At 39.4% G+C, this 16,914-nt stretch overlaps 1 protein-coding gene across 1 annotated transcript in view; it reads left to right on the plus strand.

Annotated features, from left to right (window-relative positions):
* Window positions 1–16,145, plus strand: part of kcmf1 (potassium channel modulatory factor 1) — a 20,518-nt gene extending 4,373 nt beyond the window's left edge. Inside the window, exons 2-7 of the mRNA XM_072672948.1 lie at window positions 8,064–8,231; window positions 8,321–8,460; window positions 11,455–11,556; window positions 12,488–12,665; window positions 13,058–13,343; window positions 14,082–16,145. Coding sequence (XP_072529049.1) covers window positions 8,064–8,231; window positions 8,321–8,460; window positions 11,455–11,556; window positions 12,488–12,665; window positions 13,058–13,343; window positions 14,082–14,343 — 1,136 coding nt within the window. The 3' untranslated portion in view covers window positions 14,344–16,145. The remainder of the gene's footprint in view (window positions 1–8,063; window positions 8,232–8,320; window positions 8,461–11,454; window positions 11,557–12,487; window positions 12,666–13,057; window positions 13,344–14,081) is intronic.
* Window positions 16,146–16,914: the final 769 nt, after the last annotated feature.

Raw genomic sequence — 16,914 nt, forward strand, 5'->3', positions numbered from 1 at the left:
TTGACAAAGGAGTTTCTACACACAGAGAGTGATTAGAGATGGACCAATCTGTGTTTTTAGGGCCAATTGCAGATACCAGTCCAGGGCGGGGCTGGATGCTACATGAACCGTATCAGGAACATTTTGGTGATAGATCATTGTGCAGGGCTTTCATAATGTTCTGTGCATTATTCCTAAACATAAAATGTACTTGGCCTTTGGGAATTTTTAAATTAAATATAGAGTAGCAGCACTCTGGATTCCAGCATTTCACAAAGTTGATTAGCACCACATTGCTGGACTTAATTCAGAAATTATTAAGAAATGTTTTCCAGGTAAGTTCACGCAGCTTTCATATCCTTAATGTAAGCATGATCCTGATTCTGTAAACATTTAGTATGGATAGGGATCTTAGATATGTCATGCCTGAGCTGGGATGTCATAGTTTTTGCTATTTAATGTCTTTGGTTGCGAAAGCTAGTGAAGATCGGGCTCATGGTTTGCTTATCTCGAGCTAGGCATCTGGATTTCTGAGCTTGCATTTTTAATTTGTATCATCTCATTTGGAATATTACTGGGTCCACTGCTGGCAGGTGTGCCAGAAATTGCAAAGTGAGCTTTGCTTTGTGTAACGTCTGTGTCGGCAGCATGTGTTACGTGTTCGAGTTATGCCTTGTATAAGGAGGGTGGCTTGTATAAGGGTGCAGCTGGAGGACACATGAGAGGCAGGTGTCTGCCATCGTTTTTCAATTCCTGTATTACTTGTATCCCTCCCATCTCCTGTTTCTTTTTGGTGTGTTCATCAGTTTTCATTCACAACTGGAGCTGTCATGAGACGTCACCACAGTTAATCATTTTAAAATTGAAGTGTGAGTGAGTGATTATAGGAATTTGTACATAAAACTGTTTGAGATTGAATAAATAGCAGAAAATGGATTAGATGTTTTGAAATGTGATTAACAGCTGATTAATCGGATATTACTCCCATTCATTTTTAGGAAAAAAACAATTACTTAATGATGGGCATGCCTACAGATCTACAGATCTTCTGTAGTGTGACATTCTTCACACTAGTTCTGAATACTACAGTCCAAACCCAGGACAATTTGTTTTGACAGTTACTTTTCTGGTAAATGGTAAGGACTAGCTTCGTCCGTTTGCTGCTTTTTAGTATTATTTTTCCTTGGATTCTGACACTCCAGCAGTAAAGAACAGTTTTTTGGATACATTTCACCTTGTAAAAGCACCTGCAAGAAGTTTTTTTGCTGTTGAAGCAGTCCTGTTACAACATGAATCAAGCGGATAGCTTCCACAAGCACAGCGGACCACACCAGGACCAAAGATTGGAATTTTGGCCCGCTCTCTGCTTCAAAAACGAGAAGTTTTTACATACAGAACTCAGAAATGAAACTCAAGAGTGAGAGTACCCTAATGGACCAATCAGTTTTTATATGTTTTGGAACATTATGCAATTGGATCTCATATAACTAACCCATAACTGAAGTAGGGCTGTCTTTAGGCAAGAACCTGGCAATACAATACATGTCGATACAAAGAATATGATCCAGTATAAGGCTATGTATTGATAACTAGGGTTGCAATATTCTTGGATTTTTAAAGTTGGGAAATGTACCAAAGGAATTACAGGAATAAACTGGTACTTATGGGAGTTATTTGGAATTATTGGGAATAAAATGGGAATATTCAAAGGTAAAGGGGAGAAACTTATATAGTATAGCGTATAGTTGGTAGAAAATGTACTAACATAAATAAGATATGATACCAAAACTCAATCGCAGGCACGTGGCACATTACAGACTGAAGTGTTGTTGAGAGCACAGCCCCTGCGTTCACTGCTCATTCCTCCATCGCATGTACAGCATATGTCCAGATGATTTCTAGAAACCTGACACTCACCACTTGTGGGAAAATGCACTTGATTTGATTTTAATAATGAGTCATTGATGAGTATCAATTATTGGTTGCAGAAATAGGTAGCTAGCCTTGCTAATCTAACCTCATGCTAGTTAAAATGCAATTGCTCATTAAGCTTTTCTGATTTACCAGAGAGCGACTGTGAGATTCCACCTTGATTTAATAGTTGCTTACATGTTTCAGTGCTAATACTGTCAATGAAAATATGAACCTCGTCAAAATATTACCTGACTTTAGGCAGTCATTTGGTCCAAATTTGTGCTTTCAGTAGGGTAAGTGTCAGGTTTCTACATGTTCACAACCCTAGTCCCCACGATATATTGCTGCACAGAAGCTAAGTATAGCACTCTAATGGCCCAGGTTTGTTACATGAGCTAACAGACCCATAGTACCAACAATAGAGGGCGACCAGTTATGTTGTCTTGAATTTATTTTTTTAGGGATCCACTTACATCACTGCTAACTTGGTTGTTGGAAATTATTCCCTGCCACTCACTGTTCATTCAGCACCATATGCTGTGTGCTCAAGTACATTTACATTAATGGCATTTAGCTGACACTCTTATCCAGAGTGAATTACAAGGTTACTTGGGTTGCAGAGGTGGTCCAATGTAGTGTTGGGTGTTTTGCCCTAGGACTTTTATTAGTGTAACACAGTATAGTAACCCAGACTGGGACTCGAACCCCCAGTGTTGCACATGGTGTGATAGCTCACTGGTGGGTAGTGGTGTCATCCGATGTGACACACCAACCAAGTACCGGTCATCACATGTGCTTTAGCAGCTTCGCTAAAGGGGTGTAAGAAAATTTTATATTTTGCAATACTTTATTGATTCTCAGTGTTCATAGTGTAGATTTATTTAGTACATGTATATCTATGTGTTAATTTGTTATATAAAGTAATGTTGAAGTCCATCCTGATGCCTTAAGTCGGTTTATTAATTCAGAAGTGGTATTGGACTGGGATCGGGTATTGACCGATATGCAAAGTTTATGCATCCTTATCGTTATCTGAAAAAGACTTCAGAAATGTTGAATTTTTAGTTTTGTTACTTATTCAACGTGTAACGTCTCTGTGTGGTTTGTACATGACTTTGAGAAGTTAGTGAGGCTTATCAAACCTGCAGGACAAGTAACCAAAATTTCAGCATGATTCTAAAGGTCAGTTAAAAACGTCCAAATCAAGCTAAAATTGCAGCAGTGGCATTTAGATGACATTTAAGACAAATGATTTTACCTCAGAATTGTTTTTAGGTGTTTTTTTTTTTTTTTTTTTTTTTTTTTTTGGGCTAGCTTACTTTTTTCTAAAAAACATTTTTTAATATGTTGGAATACAGTATGACCGTCCTCCCTGGCGCCCGGATCATTCAGCTGCCAGGTACTTTAAAATGCTGCAGTGCTACTTTGAAAATGCTACTTTAAAATGTTGACTACCGATGTGAGTTAATTATTTTATAGTGTTGTAAATGCACTATGGATTCATACATTTTAGTCTTCTCCTCTTAGGTTTGTATGCACTGTTCAGTGCTGGTTAAAAACCAAAGAAAGGCATGGGGTTCTCCCAACAGTGAAATTGAGCCTTTTTCTTCTATAGCTAAAGAGCAAAGGGTCCCTTTCCTGACATGATTTCATCCACATGAGCAAAAACGGCAGAAAAACGTCTGGAGGAAAGTGAACCACAGATATCATGTTAAGGTTTCATGTACCACTGTGAAATAGTCTCACACTGTTCCAGCCTCTAAACGTTGTTGCCTACTGAGAATGACCCTCACTGCTCCAGGCTGTGAGGAATGCCTGTTCTCTGTGCCATGAGGATGCCATTGTGCTAGAACACAGTGGTAAAAACAAAAAAATTGGAAATGGGTCTGGCCTAAAACGACAGATGCCTTATCCGTTAAATATACCTAGATCAGACCACTGGAATCGAATCGGGACATCCCTGGTATACGACCATGTCTCGTAGAATGTTCCGCTATGTCTGTATACTTTTATCTGCAAGCTGTCCCTTCTGCAGCCCCCTAATGTATTTTGATGGCTATACAGAAGTGGCCATGCCTGTCTGATGGTACGAGTCCACGTGCACTCATTTTCTACGTATTTCGCCATGCCAGATTTTGCCCTATTGGCTGGCTGAGTGATGGTGTGTCTGTGATGTTTCTGTACGCAAATGAAACAAAATAACGATCTGAAAGTAGACAGTCTTATTTTAAAAAATTGTAATTATTAATTATTTTTAATTGATCAAATTGTAATGTAATTCTGGAAATCAGGATTCTGTCATGATCAGCTTCCCCTCCATGTTTAAAAGGCGTTTGATCTCGGTGTGGTGCTCGTATGGTGCCACACTTACCTAATATTACTCATATCTCCTCAAGGATGTCGCAGGTGTAAAGGACACTGGGACCAGACCCCTGCACTGTTTTCACCTCACTCTGCACATGCCCTTAATTGAGAGACGCTCATTGGGGCCAGTTTTCACAGCAAACCTTTCAAACCTCAAGAATGGCAAGAACCTCATCTTTAAACCAGTTTTACTTAAAAAAATCTATATCGAGTTGTAGAGTCAAATAATAATTGTATATCTAATAGCAGTCTGATCCAGTTGCCTTCTTATATGCACTGTGTTTCATATGATTGATTTGTGCATAAAAAGTATTTTTGCATTTAATGCTTTGATTTGATTTGGTTTGTAGCTTTAATGATTAACTAATGAAGGGTAAAAACCCGAATGGCTGAGATTTCAATCTACATGGTTGATTCTGCATCTGAAGCTCCGCACTACCACCATAAATAGTCTCTTAATAATAAGAGTGCATGACAATCATACCGTGTATTCATTAGATTAGTCTGTGTGGTACAGAATTGTGTGATGTGGAACGCAGCATTAGGTTAGCCACTGAGATGCTTCTCAGTCTAGCAGCGCCGGTGGCTGGTTATAGCTCCGCTGAGCCGCTCCTTAGTTGAATATATATATATATATATATATATATATATATATATATATATATATATATATATATATATATATATATATATATATATATATATATAAAATGTCCAAATGAATGTGCCACCTGTGAATGCTGACAGTGAACATGAGCAGGTAAAACTTTCCACTGCCGTAAAGTCCACAAGTCATCTGTCACCGTCTATAATGATAATCTCAAACTGAAGAACAGGAGCTCCAACCATATTTGCACACACTTTCACTATTACAGCAGCTCTGTAATAGTGTGGGGAGTGTCTGGGTAGCCCCTCCCTACACATTTAACATGCCTGGTAATCCCTGCAACATTGTCTGTTTGATTGGAAACTGAAATCATGTCAAGCTAGTGCAATAGCACCCTCCTCCTAAACAAGCTCATCCCTTTTTCTCTCCATCTCCTGTCAGTTTTTGAGTTTTCGGAGCTCTTTCCGATTTGTGGCTGTTGTTAGTTTTCAGCTGACACCCACAAATGCTGCTTGTGTGCTGACACCGTCCACTGCTGGGGAACCTTCCCATTGCAGCACTGAGCTGTTCCTGCAATTATAGCATAGCAATTCTGAAAATCAGCTTTTGTTGGAGTAACTGTCCCTACTGTCCAGGGAAGTCTTTCTACTAGATCTCGCATTTGCAATTTCGCATTGCTGTGAGGATTTAATTGCATTCAGAGACAAGAATGTTAATGAGGTCAGGATGTTGGATGATCACCACCACACCTCATCCTCAATTCCCCAACACATTGCAACACAAGTATAGGATGGAGCACCATCATTCCAGAGAACACAGTTCTTCCACTGCTAACACTGTAAAGCACACTGTATAGAAATGTCCTCGTAAAGTCTGTGTATACTGTGTGCACTATTGTTCTCTGTATGTTGTGTATTGTCAGTGAATTATATGTAACTGTATATTGTTAACACTATTGAGTCACTAACAGCCGGAACAAAGTCCTTGTGTGTGTGAACATACTTGGCCAATAAACCTGATTCGGATTCGGATTCTGATTCGGATTCGGATTCTGCTGCACAGCTTCACGTAATACACATGTGCTGACGCCATTGCTAAAATACTAGAAGTATTTAATGTTCCAGTTGTGTTTCCGAGTTTTGAAAAGAAAGAGAAAATCATCGACTAGTGCTCCTTCAAACCTAGCAGTGAGGGAAGCAGACCCGAGTCTACTGGCTGTGCTGGTAAATCCCATTAAGAGACTAAAGTAAAAGGCAGTTAATGCAACACGTCAGCTGTGGTCTTGGTGGTCATTACATCTCTGGAGTCTGTGTGCAATTACGGGCTGGCAACTCGGTACGCTGATAACGGCTGGTTTAGCCATGTAGTTTATCCCTTTAGCCAACCGTATTCTCTCATGCAAAAAGACTAAATAAAGAGATTGGCGGTTAGCTGAAATTATTGCTATATTTGGACCTCTGAATGCATTTTTAGCTTCGTTTTACTCCCCATGTTACCCTACCAAGCGTTTGCTGTAGATCCAGTGTGTTTTCATAAATGTAATTAAGTTTAGGGGGGGGGGGCATATGATGGTCATATTGCATTATTTTAATGGTGAATAGTTATTGGCATATTTCTTTTCAGTATTGCGGTCCAAAGCTTTTACTACAGCAGTGAATTCTGTTCAACATTTTGCTGCACTACTACCAAACATTTAGGACTAAACTTGCAGTGCTGACAATATCTCCAATGTGCTCAAAGCTGAGCATATTCTCACAATAACAATTTATCATAATAACAAGAAGTCATATTGTGCCCACTTCTAGTCAAGCCAACTAATCAATAATGTGCTTTTCGTTGTTGGCTAAGGTTCAGTACTCTAGAAGAATTTATTGTCAGTTATTCCAGTAATCTTCGTTACGAGTAGAGCTGCCCTGGTCCGATCCAGTGGTGATACTCAGCATTAAGAGACTCTGATCAGATCAGAGGGTGAAATGAAGTGTTCACATTACTTTCTGACTGCCTTAGCAATCAATATTGTGACCTGTTCTCCAATGACCTGAGGTTTTAAATGATCAGTTACATTTTGTTTGTGTGTTTTTATTGTGTGCATACTGAAGAAAACTCAGTAAAAGTGTACTGGCGTTCTCTGACCTTACAGTAGCCCGTTCACACGAGATGTTTGCACTGGGTGCTACCTTTCAGTGGCACACTATGACTGCGTATTAGCAGCAACTACATGCTGCTATAGTTGGCCTATCACTCTACAAGCATCATGATGAGATGCCGCAGATACAGAATATTGGTTCTATAACTTTTGTCCATGTTTCAGTTAAAGGATCTGCTGTAATTAATATTCTGTGCTCTCCTTTGTAGTGTGTTTATGGATATTTTATTATACAAGAATACTTTTTATAGCATTTCACTTGGGAATTAAAAATGGACTTTTCAACAGCCTTTGCAGTCCATCTTTGTTTGAACAGACTATTAAAAGGGAGTTTTTTCCCCAACGACACAAAAAAATTCAATAGCCAGGACAAATTCTACAAATGTATTCCTTTATTAAATAACAATAAATGATCAATGTTCATTCATTTATTTATTTGTAAAGAAATATTTTTTTTATAGCATGCATTTTTATAGCATGCATCCTGGCTACTTGATATATATTTTTAATGCATTTTACACAATTTCATACTATTTAAACAACCTACTGAATGGGGTAGTTTACCCCTGTATTGAACAGTTTCATACCACAGCCAAACTGTGTTTCATTCTTTTAATGCCAAGTGTATCATATTTGTTACTTATTTGCTTTTTTGAGACCTCTCCAACATAATTGTGATAATTGAATGAGTCTCTTGCAACATATGCAATTAGAAACCCGAATGTCTAAAGTTAATAGATAAGAATTAACTATATAAAAACTACACTGTTTGAAATCTGTAGGTTTCTTACTGTTGCATGCACAAAGATTAAAATTACTTGAGTAAAATTTTAATGGCAACCCTGAGTATAAGGGGTTAAACAGGTCAGTGTTCCTTATGTTTTAGTTTGTGTATAAAACTGTTGAACTGTAAATTCTCAGCGTATTAAATCTGATGCGCAAGTGTTTTAATTTCTTTGTTTTTGGTTAGAAGGGCAAATACATTTTCTGCAAATTATTTGATGGTTCATTCTGGAGCTAATTGTGCTGCCTTTGTCTTCTTGTCTCGTGCAGGTGTGAGCTGTGACGCGTGTTTAAAAGGAAATTTCAGAGGGCGCCGATACAAGTGTTTAATTTGCTACGACTACGACCTGTGTGCGTCGTGCTACGAAAGTGGAGCCACCACAACTAGACACACCACGGAGCACCCCATGCAGTGCATACTAACCAGGGTAGACTTTGGTAAGTATCCTCAGGCCGTTTTTTAAATGCATGTTCTGAGGAAGTCCTTTTGTAGAGAGAAGTTCATGATGACGTCTCTGTTCCCACAGATCTGTATTATGGCGGAGAGGCATTTTCAGTAGAGCAGCCCCAGTCGTTTACCTGTCCTTATTGTGGCAAAATGGGTTACACAGAAACGTCTCTACAGGAGCACGTCACCTCGGAGCATGCAGAGACTTCCACAGAGGTGGTGAGTGCACTGTTTTTTTTAGTTGCTGACTTCGTTGGATATACCGGATATGTAAAGTCTTTATGGGGCCGATTGACTCGGGTGAGTTTTGTGTTTATACTAATGGCAGTGTACACTACTACACGTCCAAAGGTTTGTAGGCACCTGCTCATCCAATGTGTGCTCTTTCAAAATCAAGGGAATTGAAGAGCTCTAGATTGTTAAACTGTGCTCACATGAATAATAAGAGTTCAGTACATGGAAGTAACAAACCATGAATCTTAAACATTGTTCAGGCATAACCAAAACAGGACTGGAAAACAGGTCAATTCCAAAACCTGAAACTTTTGGGACAGCTGCTCATTCATTGTTTCTTCTGAAATCAAGACTGTTAAAAAGAGTTTACCCTGCTTTTGTTGGAGTAACTGTCTCTACTCTCCAGGGAGGAAGTCTTTCTACCAGATTTTGGGGAATTACTGTGAGGCTTTGTTTGCACTGAGCCACAAGAGCGTTAGTGAGGTCAGGATGTTGGATGATGACCACCCCACCTCATCCCTAACTCATCCCAAACGTATTGAATGAAGCACCATCATTCCAGAGAACACAGTTCCACTGCTCCACAACACAAAGTTGGGGGGCTTTTTGCCCCGCTAGACTACACCTGGCATAGTGCCAATAGGGTTGTGTTTATCTGCTCCAGGAAGTCCTATTTTATTGACAGTACTTCTTTACAGATACTAGACAAGCTGTATGTGTGCATTTGTAAATGTGTGCTGTAGGAGCTGAATGCATTCATTAAAAGGGGTGTCTACAAACATTTGGACATATATTTGTATTTACACCCCCAAAATGTATAGAAACGCAGCCCATCAGTAAAAGCCCTAGTCAAAGCTGCCAAAACAATCATTTGTAGAGACCAAAAGTCAAAACCAGGGGGGCAAGTGTGGACAAGGGAAAGTCTCTTTAGCTTGCTAACTGAACGTCCCACAGAGAGGACACTACACGATAAACTCTTAACATCAGTCTGAGCATTTTTTTGCCTCAAACATAATCGCATACTTATTCTAGAGAACTCATTTCCAGCGTTGGTATAGCCTAGTGTACAGGATTATAGTCCTTCTCTCTGAGTACGCTGTGCCCTTTAGATCTCTGTGTTTTTCCCTGCTCTCAACAAACCTGATCTGACCATTCAGCTAATTAACACACCCTTCCTTAGTTGAAGTGGGTGTGATAGAAAGAACAGAACATTAAATAAATTGCAAGACACTGTGTACTCCAGGCTCAGGGTGGTACCCTCCATGCAGCAAAATGAGCTCTGGTTCAAACTATGCTAAATCAGATAGTCTTTGGGCAAGCATTTTAAACACTGCATTCCGTGCCTTTATAACACATAATTTGAGTGTGAGTCACTCTGAATAAGAGCTACTGTTTAATGCCATAAATGTAAATTGCATCCAGCCACAGGAGCAAGAGGTGATACTAATGCTGATTTGTTATGGATAACATACCAAGAATGTTGATGGTGCTCCAGAGCTCATAATTCTGTTGCGCCACTGCCCAGTGCTGTGGGAACTCTATCTACAAAGCTGGTCACGGTGACCTAAGGTTCATGTGCAGCTGCTCCAGAGCTTCCTTTTTCATTTACTATTTTATTTATTTATTTACAGTCAGATTATGTAAGCTCTGTGAGCACAGCTGAGCCTATGTGTAAGGAAAAGTGCCATATAATACATAGTCATATCAGAAAATTATGGCCACCTACCTAACAGTGGGGGTAACTATCCTTGGCTCGGATGACACTAGCAGTATGTTGTGGTATTAGACTGTATTAGGAGTAGAGGTTAACTGTTTCACTGTAGCGCACCGTTTTGCTCTGTATAACTTGCCGGAACCCACGGGCCACCATGGGCCATTGAGGCCTGAGGGAAATAACAATTCTAGTGTGCTAAAGAGCAATCCACGCGCCACTGTGATCCAGTTAATCTCTATAATGAACACCTTCCATCACCTAATACAGGCCATGCCACGCTGTCTGACTAGTGTCATGGTAGGGTAGTCTTTTCCCACTATTAGATAGGTGGTCATAATATTTTGATATGTCTGATATGTATTTGTTTAGTATTTTAAGCTGTTATTAGGCATATAAACAGTGCTGTTTTACAAGCCTGTTTACAACCCTGTTATTTTGCCTCACAATAAAACTGATTTTCTCAGGGGGGCTTGTGAAGGACAAATCGGGTTCTTTTCAACACTGCAGCTGTAACATTGTAATTGATATGGTTAACTTTTAACTTTAGCAGAGTCTGGTGATGTGCTACTCTCCAGTGTTACAGAATCATGATTCTGTTGTGTTTTACCATCTCCTCAGCTTTGACTAGGGCTTTCTCTAGTGGACTGAGTGTTTGTTACTTTCAGAGGCATAAATCTAAAAAATCAAAACTGTTAAACAATCTTGGTCTGTTTTATGGCTGTTTTGGTTATGCCAGTTTGAGGTTAAGGTTATGTCACTTTCCAGTGCTAAAATCGTATTATTCCACTATGCCAAGTACTGTGATCCATTTAAGGGCACATTTATAGTGGTTCATATTGTATGTGTACATGTAATTACAATAGTGCAATATAAACTAAAAAGCTCATTGAGGCAGAAACTTTATTGTTGTTTCAGAGTTCTTGTTGAATAGCTTCTGCACTCATATTGGTTGCATAAAGAACCTTTTACATCACTGTGTCAATGTAACGGTTCCTCAACTTCACATCTCTATTGCAAACATGGCATTACTCAAAGAAACAGGTGAAGCATTTTTATTTTTTTAAGAATGTGGTGCGAATAAAAGCCACTGTGGTCAGAGATGTTGAGGAACGTTTTCTTCCATTGGCACCATTTACACATTCATTCAGTTTCCCTTAAGATGGTGCAGGAATTGAAAATGATCGTTTTCTCCTTTCATTCTAAAACCAGTCGTGTGTGTGTGTGTGTGTGTGCGTTAAACACATATCTTCACTCTTGTGTTTCAGATCTGCCCAATATGTGCAGCGCTACCTGGAGGCGACCCCAATCATGTGACAGACGACTTTGCTGCTCATCTCACACTTGAACACAGAGCACCTAGAGATTTAATATCCTTTGTGTTGTGCGCATGTAATGTTTGAGTATTTTTGTGTGTGAAGGACTGCATGATTATTTCTGTGTGAAGAACACATTGCAGAGGACTGTGCCAGCACAGTACATATCAAATTCAATTGCCTGCGCACAGAGACGCAGTGAGATAATTAGATTAGAGGGAATGTAGCATTAGGAGTTTTGAATAGTCCAGAACAGCTGAACAACTACGCTGTTGATACCTGCAGGCCTGCAAAAATGACTTTAAACAGGAGGTCTGTGAAAATGTAATCAAGCCAATGTTGCTTTTGTGGCTGCGCAAAAAACCTATCACCATAAGGAGTTTTTAAATTTGCAGTACAATATGTAAAATATTAGTTCTGTTATGTTCTAATGATATTTCAGTAAAATAGTTCGGTTTAGTGACAAGCCAATGCCAGGGTGCTTGACAACATCTGCTTGCACATATATAAGAAGAGAGGTAGAGATGTACATATTGAAGTTGTAGATTAAATAGAATACACAGTAGACTTAATGAGATTAGGACAGCGTAGGCTTAATTGAAATTTTTGATTTAAGGAAGTATAGACTTGCTTGAAATTGTCCATTAGGACAGAGTAGACTTATTGAAATTGTCATTCAGGATAGAATAGACTTAATTGATAATGTAGGATAATGTAGATTTAAACGAAATTGTTGATAGGACAGTGTAGATTTAAATAAATTGTCGCTTAGGACAGCATAGACTTAATTGAAATTGTCGATTGGGACAGCGTAGACTTAATTGAAATTGTCGATTGGGACAGCGTAGACTTAAATGAAATTGTTGATAGAACAACGTGGTCTTAGTTGAAACTTTAGATTAATCAGTGGGTGTGTGTATAAGTATGTACAGGTGTGTGTTTTTATAAATCTATATTTGTTGTTCCTTAACTGTTCTGTGTCTACGATGAGACAAGTGGAGTGCGGCATGTGCGCCGGATGTTTCACCCCGGCCGTGGGCTGGGTGGTCCACGAGCACGCAGGACTAACATGCACTTTACCAGCAGCTCCACTGGGGGGCTCTCCTCTTCACAAAGCTCGTCCTACTCTCCAAGCAATAGGGAAGCCATGGACCCAATAGCAGGTGTGTTAAACGTGATGGACTTTTTGGTCAGTGTGTCTTGCTTAAACTTTCTGTTTGAGAAACAGCTGCATGTTCCCTTATATTACTAATGTATTAAATGGTTAGTCCCATATTTGAGCCCCTCTAATTACATCCCTAGATGATAAAAATAAAAATTACCCATGTTGTATGTGCATGCCCCGACTGGCACATGCAGTAACCTTAATCTATTGAGCCGCTGTCAAGAGTAGTGCTGTCTGGATTTCTGATGTTGTAATTTACCTTGAGTGATTACATTCAAACTACACTATATGGACAAAAGTATTAGGACGTATTTTTACTTTTAATTGAATGTTCATTTCAGTCCATTGTAATCTGTCTCCTCCTCTCTCTATTTCTCCTCTCTTTTTCAGAGCTGCTGTCGCAGCTGTCAGGCGTGCGGCGCTCAGCAGGTGGCCAGCTTAACTCCTCCGGCCCTTCGGCTTCACAGCTGCAGCAGTTGCAGATGCAACTGCAACTTGAGCGGCAGCAGGCGCAGGCGGCACGCCAGCAGTTGGAGACTGCTCGCAATGCCACGCGCCAGCGCAGTAACCCTAGCAACATCAACGCCAGCATCCCACCGCCCAGCACCGCCACAAACACAGCCATGACTGAGAGCAACCCACTGGCTTCGCACAGTTCCCAGTTCCTCCTTACACGGTACAGTAAAAAAAAGAAAATACAGAATCTACTACTGAATGGAGCACATTGGATAACTCTCAAATTTGAGCGCTAGAGGGGTTTTTCAGTGTAATCCAGGAGGACCCACAACCAGATCTCCCCGTTTTCTAGCCAGGTACTTAAATGCTGATTATGTAGCTCAAGTGAGTTACGATGCGGAATAGAACACGCATGGCCTGTGGAGCGATATGGCCAATGCAGTGACCAATGATGAGTAAAACAGTTGATTTAATTTAATATAGTCAGAAAAGAATACTGGTTCCAGTTGGTTCAGTTGAGCAGTGGTTTGTTGAGAAGGTGGGAATTTATACTATTCAGTTTCTAGACTTTAGCAGTTCTACTATTTGTGAAGGCATTTTACTCTTTTCTTTCTTTGAATATTGTTGTTGACCATGTCCTTCCCTTTATGGTCACATCCTGCCCATCTTTAAACAGCTTCTTCAAACTAGTTTCATGTGTATTTTACAGTTTCTTCAACGGTTAGATCTGCGGGATAGCACCTAAAAACGCTGACCTGCACCTATATGTGCTGAATTGTAGTGATGCCCCTATAGTGTAAATTATTTATCTAAATGTTTGTAACTGAGTGTCTTGCTATCCCTTTCTGCTGTTACACTGAGAATTTCCCCACTGCGGGACTAATAAAGGACTATCTTATCTTATCTCTTATCTTCTGACGCCCCCTCCACTTTCTTGTCCTCCTCTTTCTCACCACAGGTTGAACGAGCCGAAGATGACTGAGATGGAGCGTCAGGCTTTGGAAAGCGAGCGTGCCGACCGCAGCCTGTTTGTCCAGGAGCTGCTGCTTTCCACGCTGATGCGTGAAGAGAGCTCGTCCTCAGATGAGGACGAACGGCGAGACTTCGCTGACTTCGGAGCCATGGGCTGTGTGGACATCATGCCTTTGGACGTGGCACTGGAGAGCCTGAACCTGAAAGAGAGCTCTGCTGGCAAAGAGCCTCCACCTCCTCCTCTTTGATGATATCCCACCACGCAGACAATGTCCTCTGTGCTGTAACTGCCAATGACGGTGGGCAAACACACAGCTCTCATTTTTTCCCCTGGGGTTTGTTTTTGTTTTTTTGCTTTTTTTTTGTTTGTTTTTTTTTTTTTGGTGATTGTAATTTCAGGTCTGTCACCTTTTGTTACATTGTAAAAATCCATAAAAGGAGAGCGAAAATGAGAGGAAAAAAATAATCCAACAAGTGAGAACAAGCGTGTGAGAGAATGAGAACGAGAGAGAGAGAGACAGTGAAAGAGAAAATATAAAATATTTATATATATATATAAATATATATATATAAGTTGATAATCAATTCCACATAACTAATTTTTTTCCTTTAGCAGGCAAGCGTAGGTAGCTGTGGCAGACCTCTGCTTCCTGTGTCTAACAAAAGGCTCTCCTTATAAATACTCCACATTCAGAAACTGAAGAGGAAACTGAATCCTTCTCTAATGAAGCTGCTGTGTGTATTTATGAATATTAATGAATAAAAAGTGCTTGGATGGTTTACCATAACTACTGCATGAGGTTATTTGCAGCGTGCATGATTTTTAATGACCTTGTCATTAAAATGGCAAAAAAATCCCAAAGCTTTCTTTAATTTTTTTAAGGGGGTTACTTGAACTGAAAAGTGTTCAATGAGGAAAATCTCATGGATCTGGAAATTCGAGGATTTTTTTTTTTATATATAATCAATTATCTTTTATAAAAGGAAAACAAAAAATGGAAAATTGGAATCAGCAGTAGCTTCATAAGAAAACAATGCTTCCCTTTTTATTTAATTTTATTTTTTATGGTTTATTATTATTATTATTATTATGTTTTTTAAAATCTCGAGCTGACAAGCGACCTGCTTAGAAAACTCGATGTATCCAGTGCTGCAAAAAACAACAGCAAAACTCAAGCAAATTTACCAGGCTAATATGGTAGGGGCTGTCTTTCTTTTTGCTAAAAAAAAAAATAATAATAAAAAAAGAGAAATGCGTACAGGCGTAAAGACAACTTGCCTCTTAACATTTTTTTTTTCTTCCCTAGACGTTGATGTTTTAGTGACAACTGTGTAATCACCAGATGTACTTTCTAAGTTTTGCACCTGTACAGAAGTTAGCCTCTCCATGCCCATCGCGCTCTGCTTCTCACCTTTGCTTCCAGTAGGCCAAGGCTGCTACTCTTGACGCATCTCAGAGTTGGGTTGCTGATCTAGGGTGTGTGTGTGTGTGTGTGTGTGTGTGTGTGTGTGTGTGTGTGTGTGTGTGTGTGTGTGTGTGTGTGTGTGTGTGTGTGTGTGTGTGTGTGTGTGTGTTATCCACAAGTTAACAGGGGAGTAAAACTGCTCCTAGATCGACTCTCCTTCTCAGAAGGTCTTTTGAATGCAGACCCAAATCTTTTTTTCTTTTTCTTTTTTGTGCAGCCGAGGAAGGAGAGTTGTGGAGACTTGCCACATTTTCCGGCATTGTTTTTGTTCAACTTTTTTTTTTAATTAATTAATTAAACGAATGACATTTCTAATTTTTTGCTCTGCTAAAGAAAGCACCTTCTATTTATTCAGGTTTTGTTGGTTTTGTTTCTCTTTTTTGATTCTTTTTAAGCCTTGTGATTGAATCATGCCACCTCCATGCCTATACTCTTATCCTCAATGTAAAATACAATGAGATATGTATATTGAATTTGTGCGTTAACTTTCATAATGGTTCTAGGACATGGGCAGACTTTCTTTTTTTAATGTAAATTTAGAATACTACAATAAAAACGGCGCACAGCTTTTGATGAAAACGAAACCCGCCGTCCTCTCGCTCTTTGTCGCTGTGTTCCACACCCAGTAATTTAAATCATTAATTTGCGATATTATTCTGTGCTTTTGAAAGTACATATCCAGCCTTTAGTTTTGCTGTATATTCTTAAGACGCTAATTGCGGTAGCCATATACTGTTGCTGTCATGCAAACATTTTATTTTGACTCATTTTATGTTGTTATTCACTTTGAGAGATTCTGAATCTGGCATTATGTCTTTCTACTGTGTACAAAGTTCATGGTGACTGGTCCAATAGAAATGCTCTAAAATGACTTGGAATAAAACCGTTTTACATTTGACTTTACAGCTTCTCCTGTAGAGTTGCCGTTTTGGACATGAAAGGTTTTTGCTTGACAGCAAGAATTAATTACTGTTTTGTATCTGATATCTCCAAAAGCACCCGCATCACCAAATATCTCCCTTGGTTGGGTGCAGCTGCCCTCGTCATTAGACCATAGCTATTGTTAGACTTAAAATCTTACACTTGGGATGCCTTTCATGCCTGCAAGTGGCCTCCTTGCCAAAATAGCCTGTAGAGCGCAGCAGCAGACAAGCGTCAGTAAACTGTTTGTTTGTTTCTTACAACTGACAAAAACAGGAAGACTAGATTAGTTTTATTAAAATTATGATAGACAAAAATGTGTATAACGGTGAGAGATTAACAGGTCATATCAGTTTCCTCTAATTAGGTAGGTTATTTTATTTTTATTTATTTAATTTTTATTATTATTATTTTTTATAACTTGCTCTGCCA

Source organism: Salminus brasiliensis, chromosome 1, assembly GCF_030463535.1.
Source record: "Salminus brasiliensis chromosome 1, fSalBra1.hap2, whole genome shotgun sequence".
Lineage (NCBI taxonomy): Eukaryota > Metazoa > Chordata > Actinopteri > Characiformes > Bryconidae > Salminus > Salminus brasiliensis.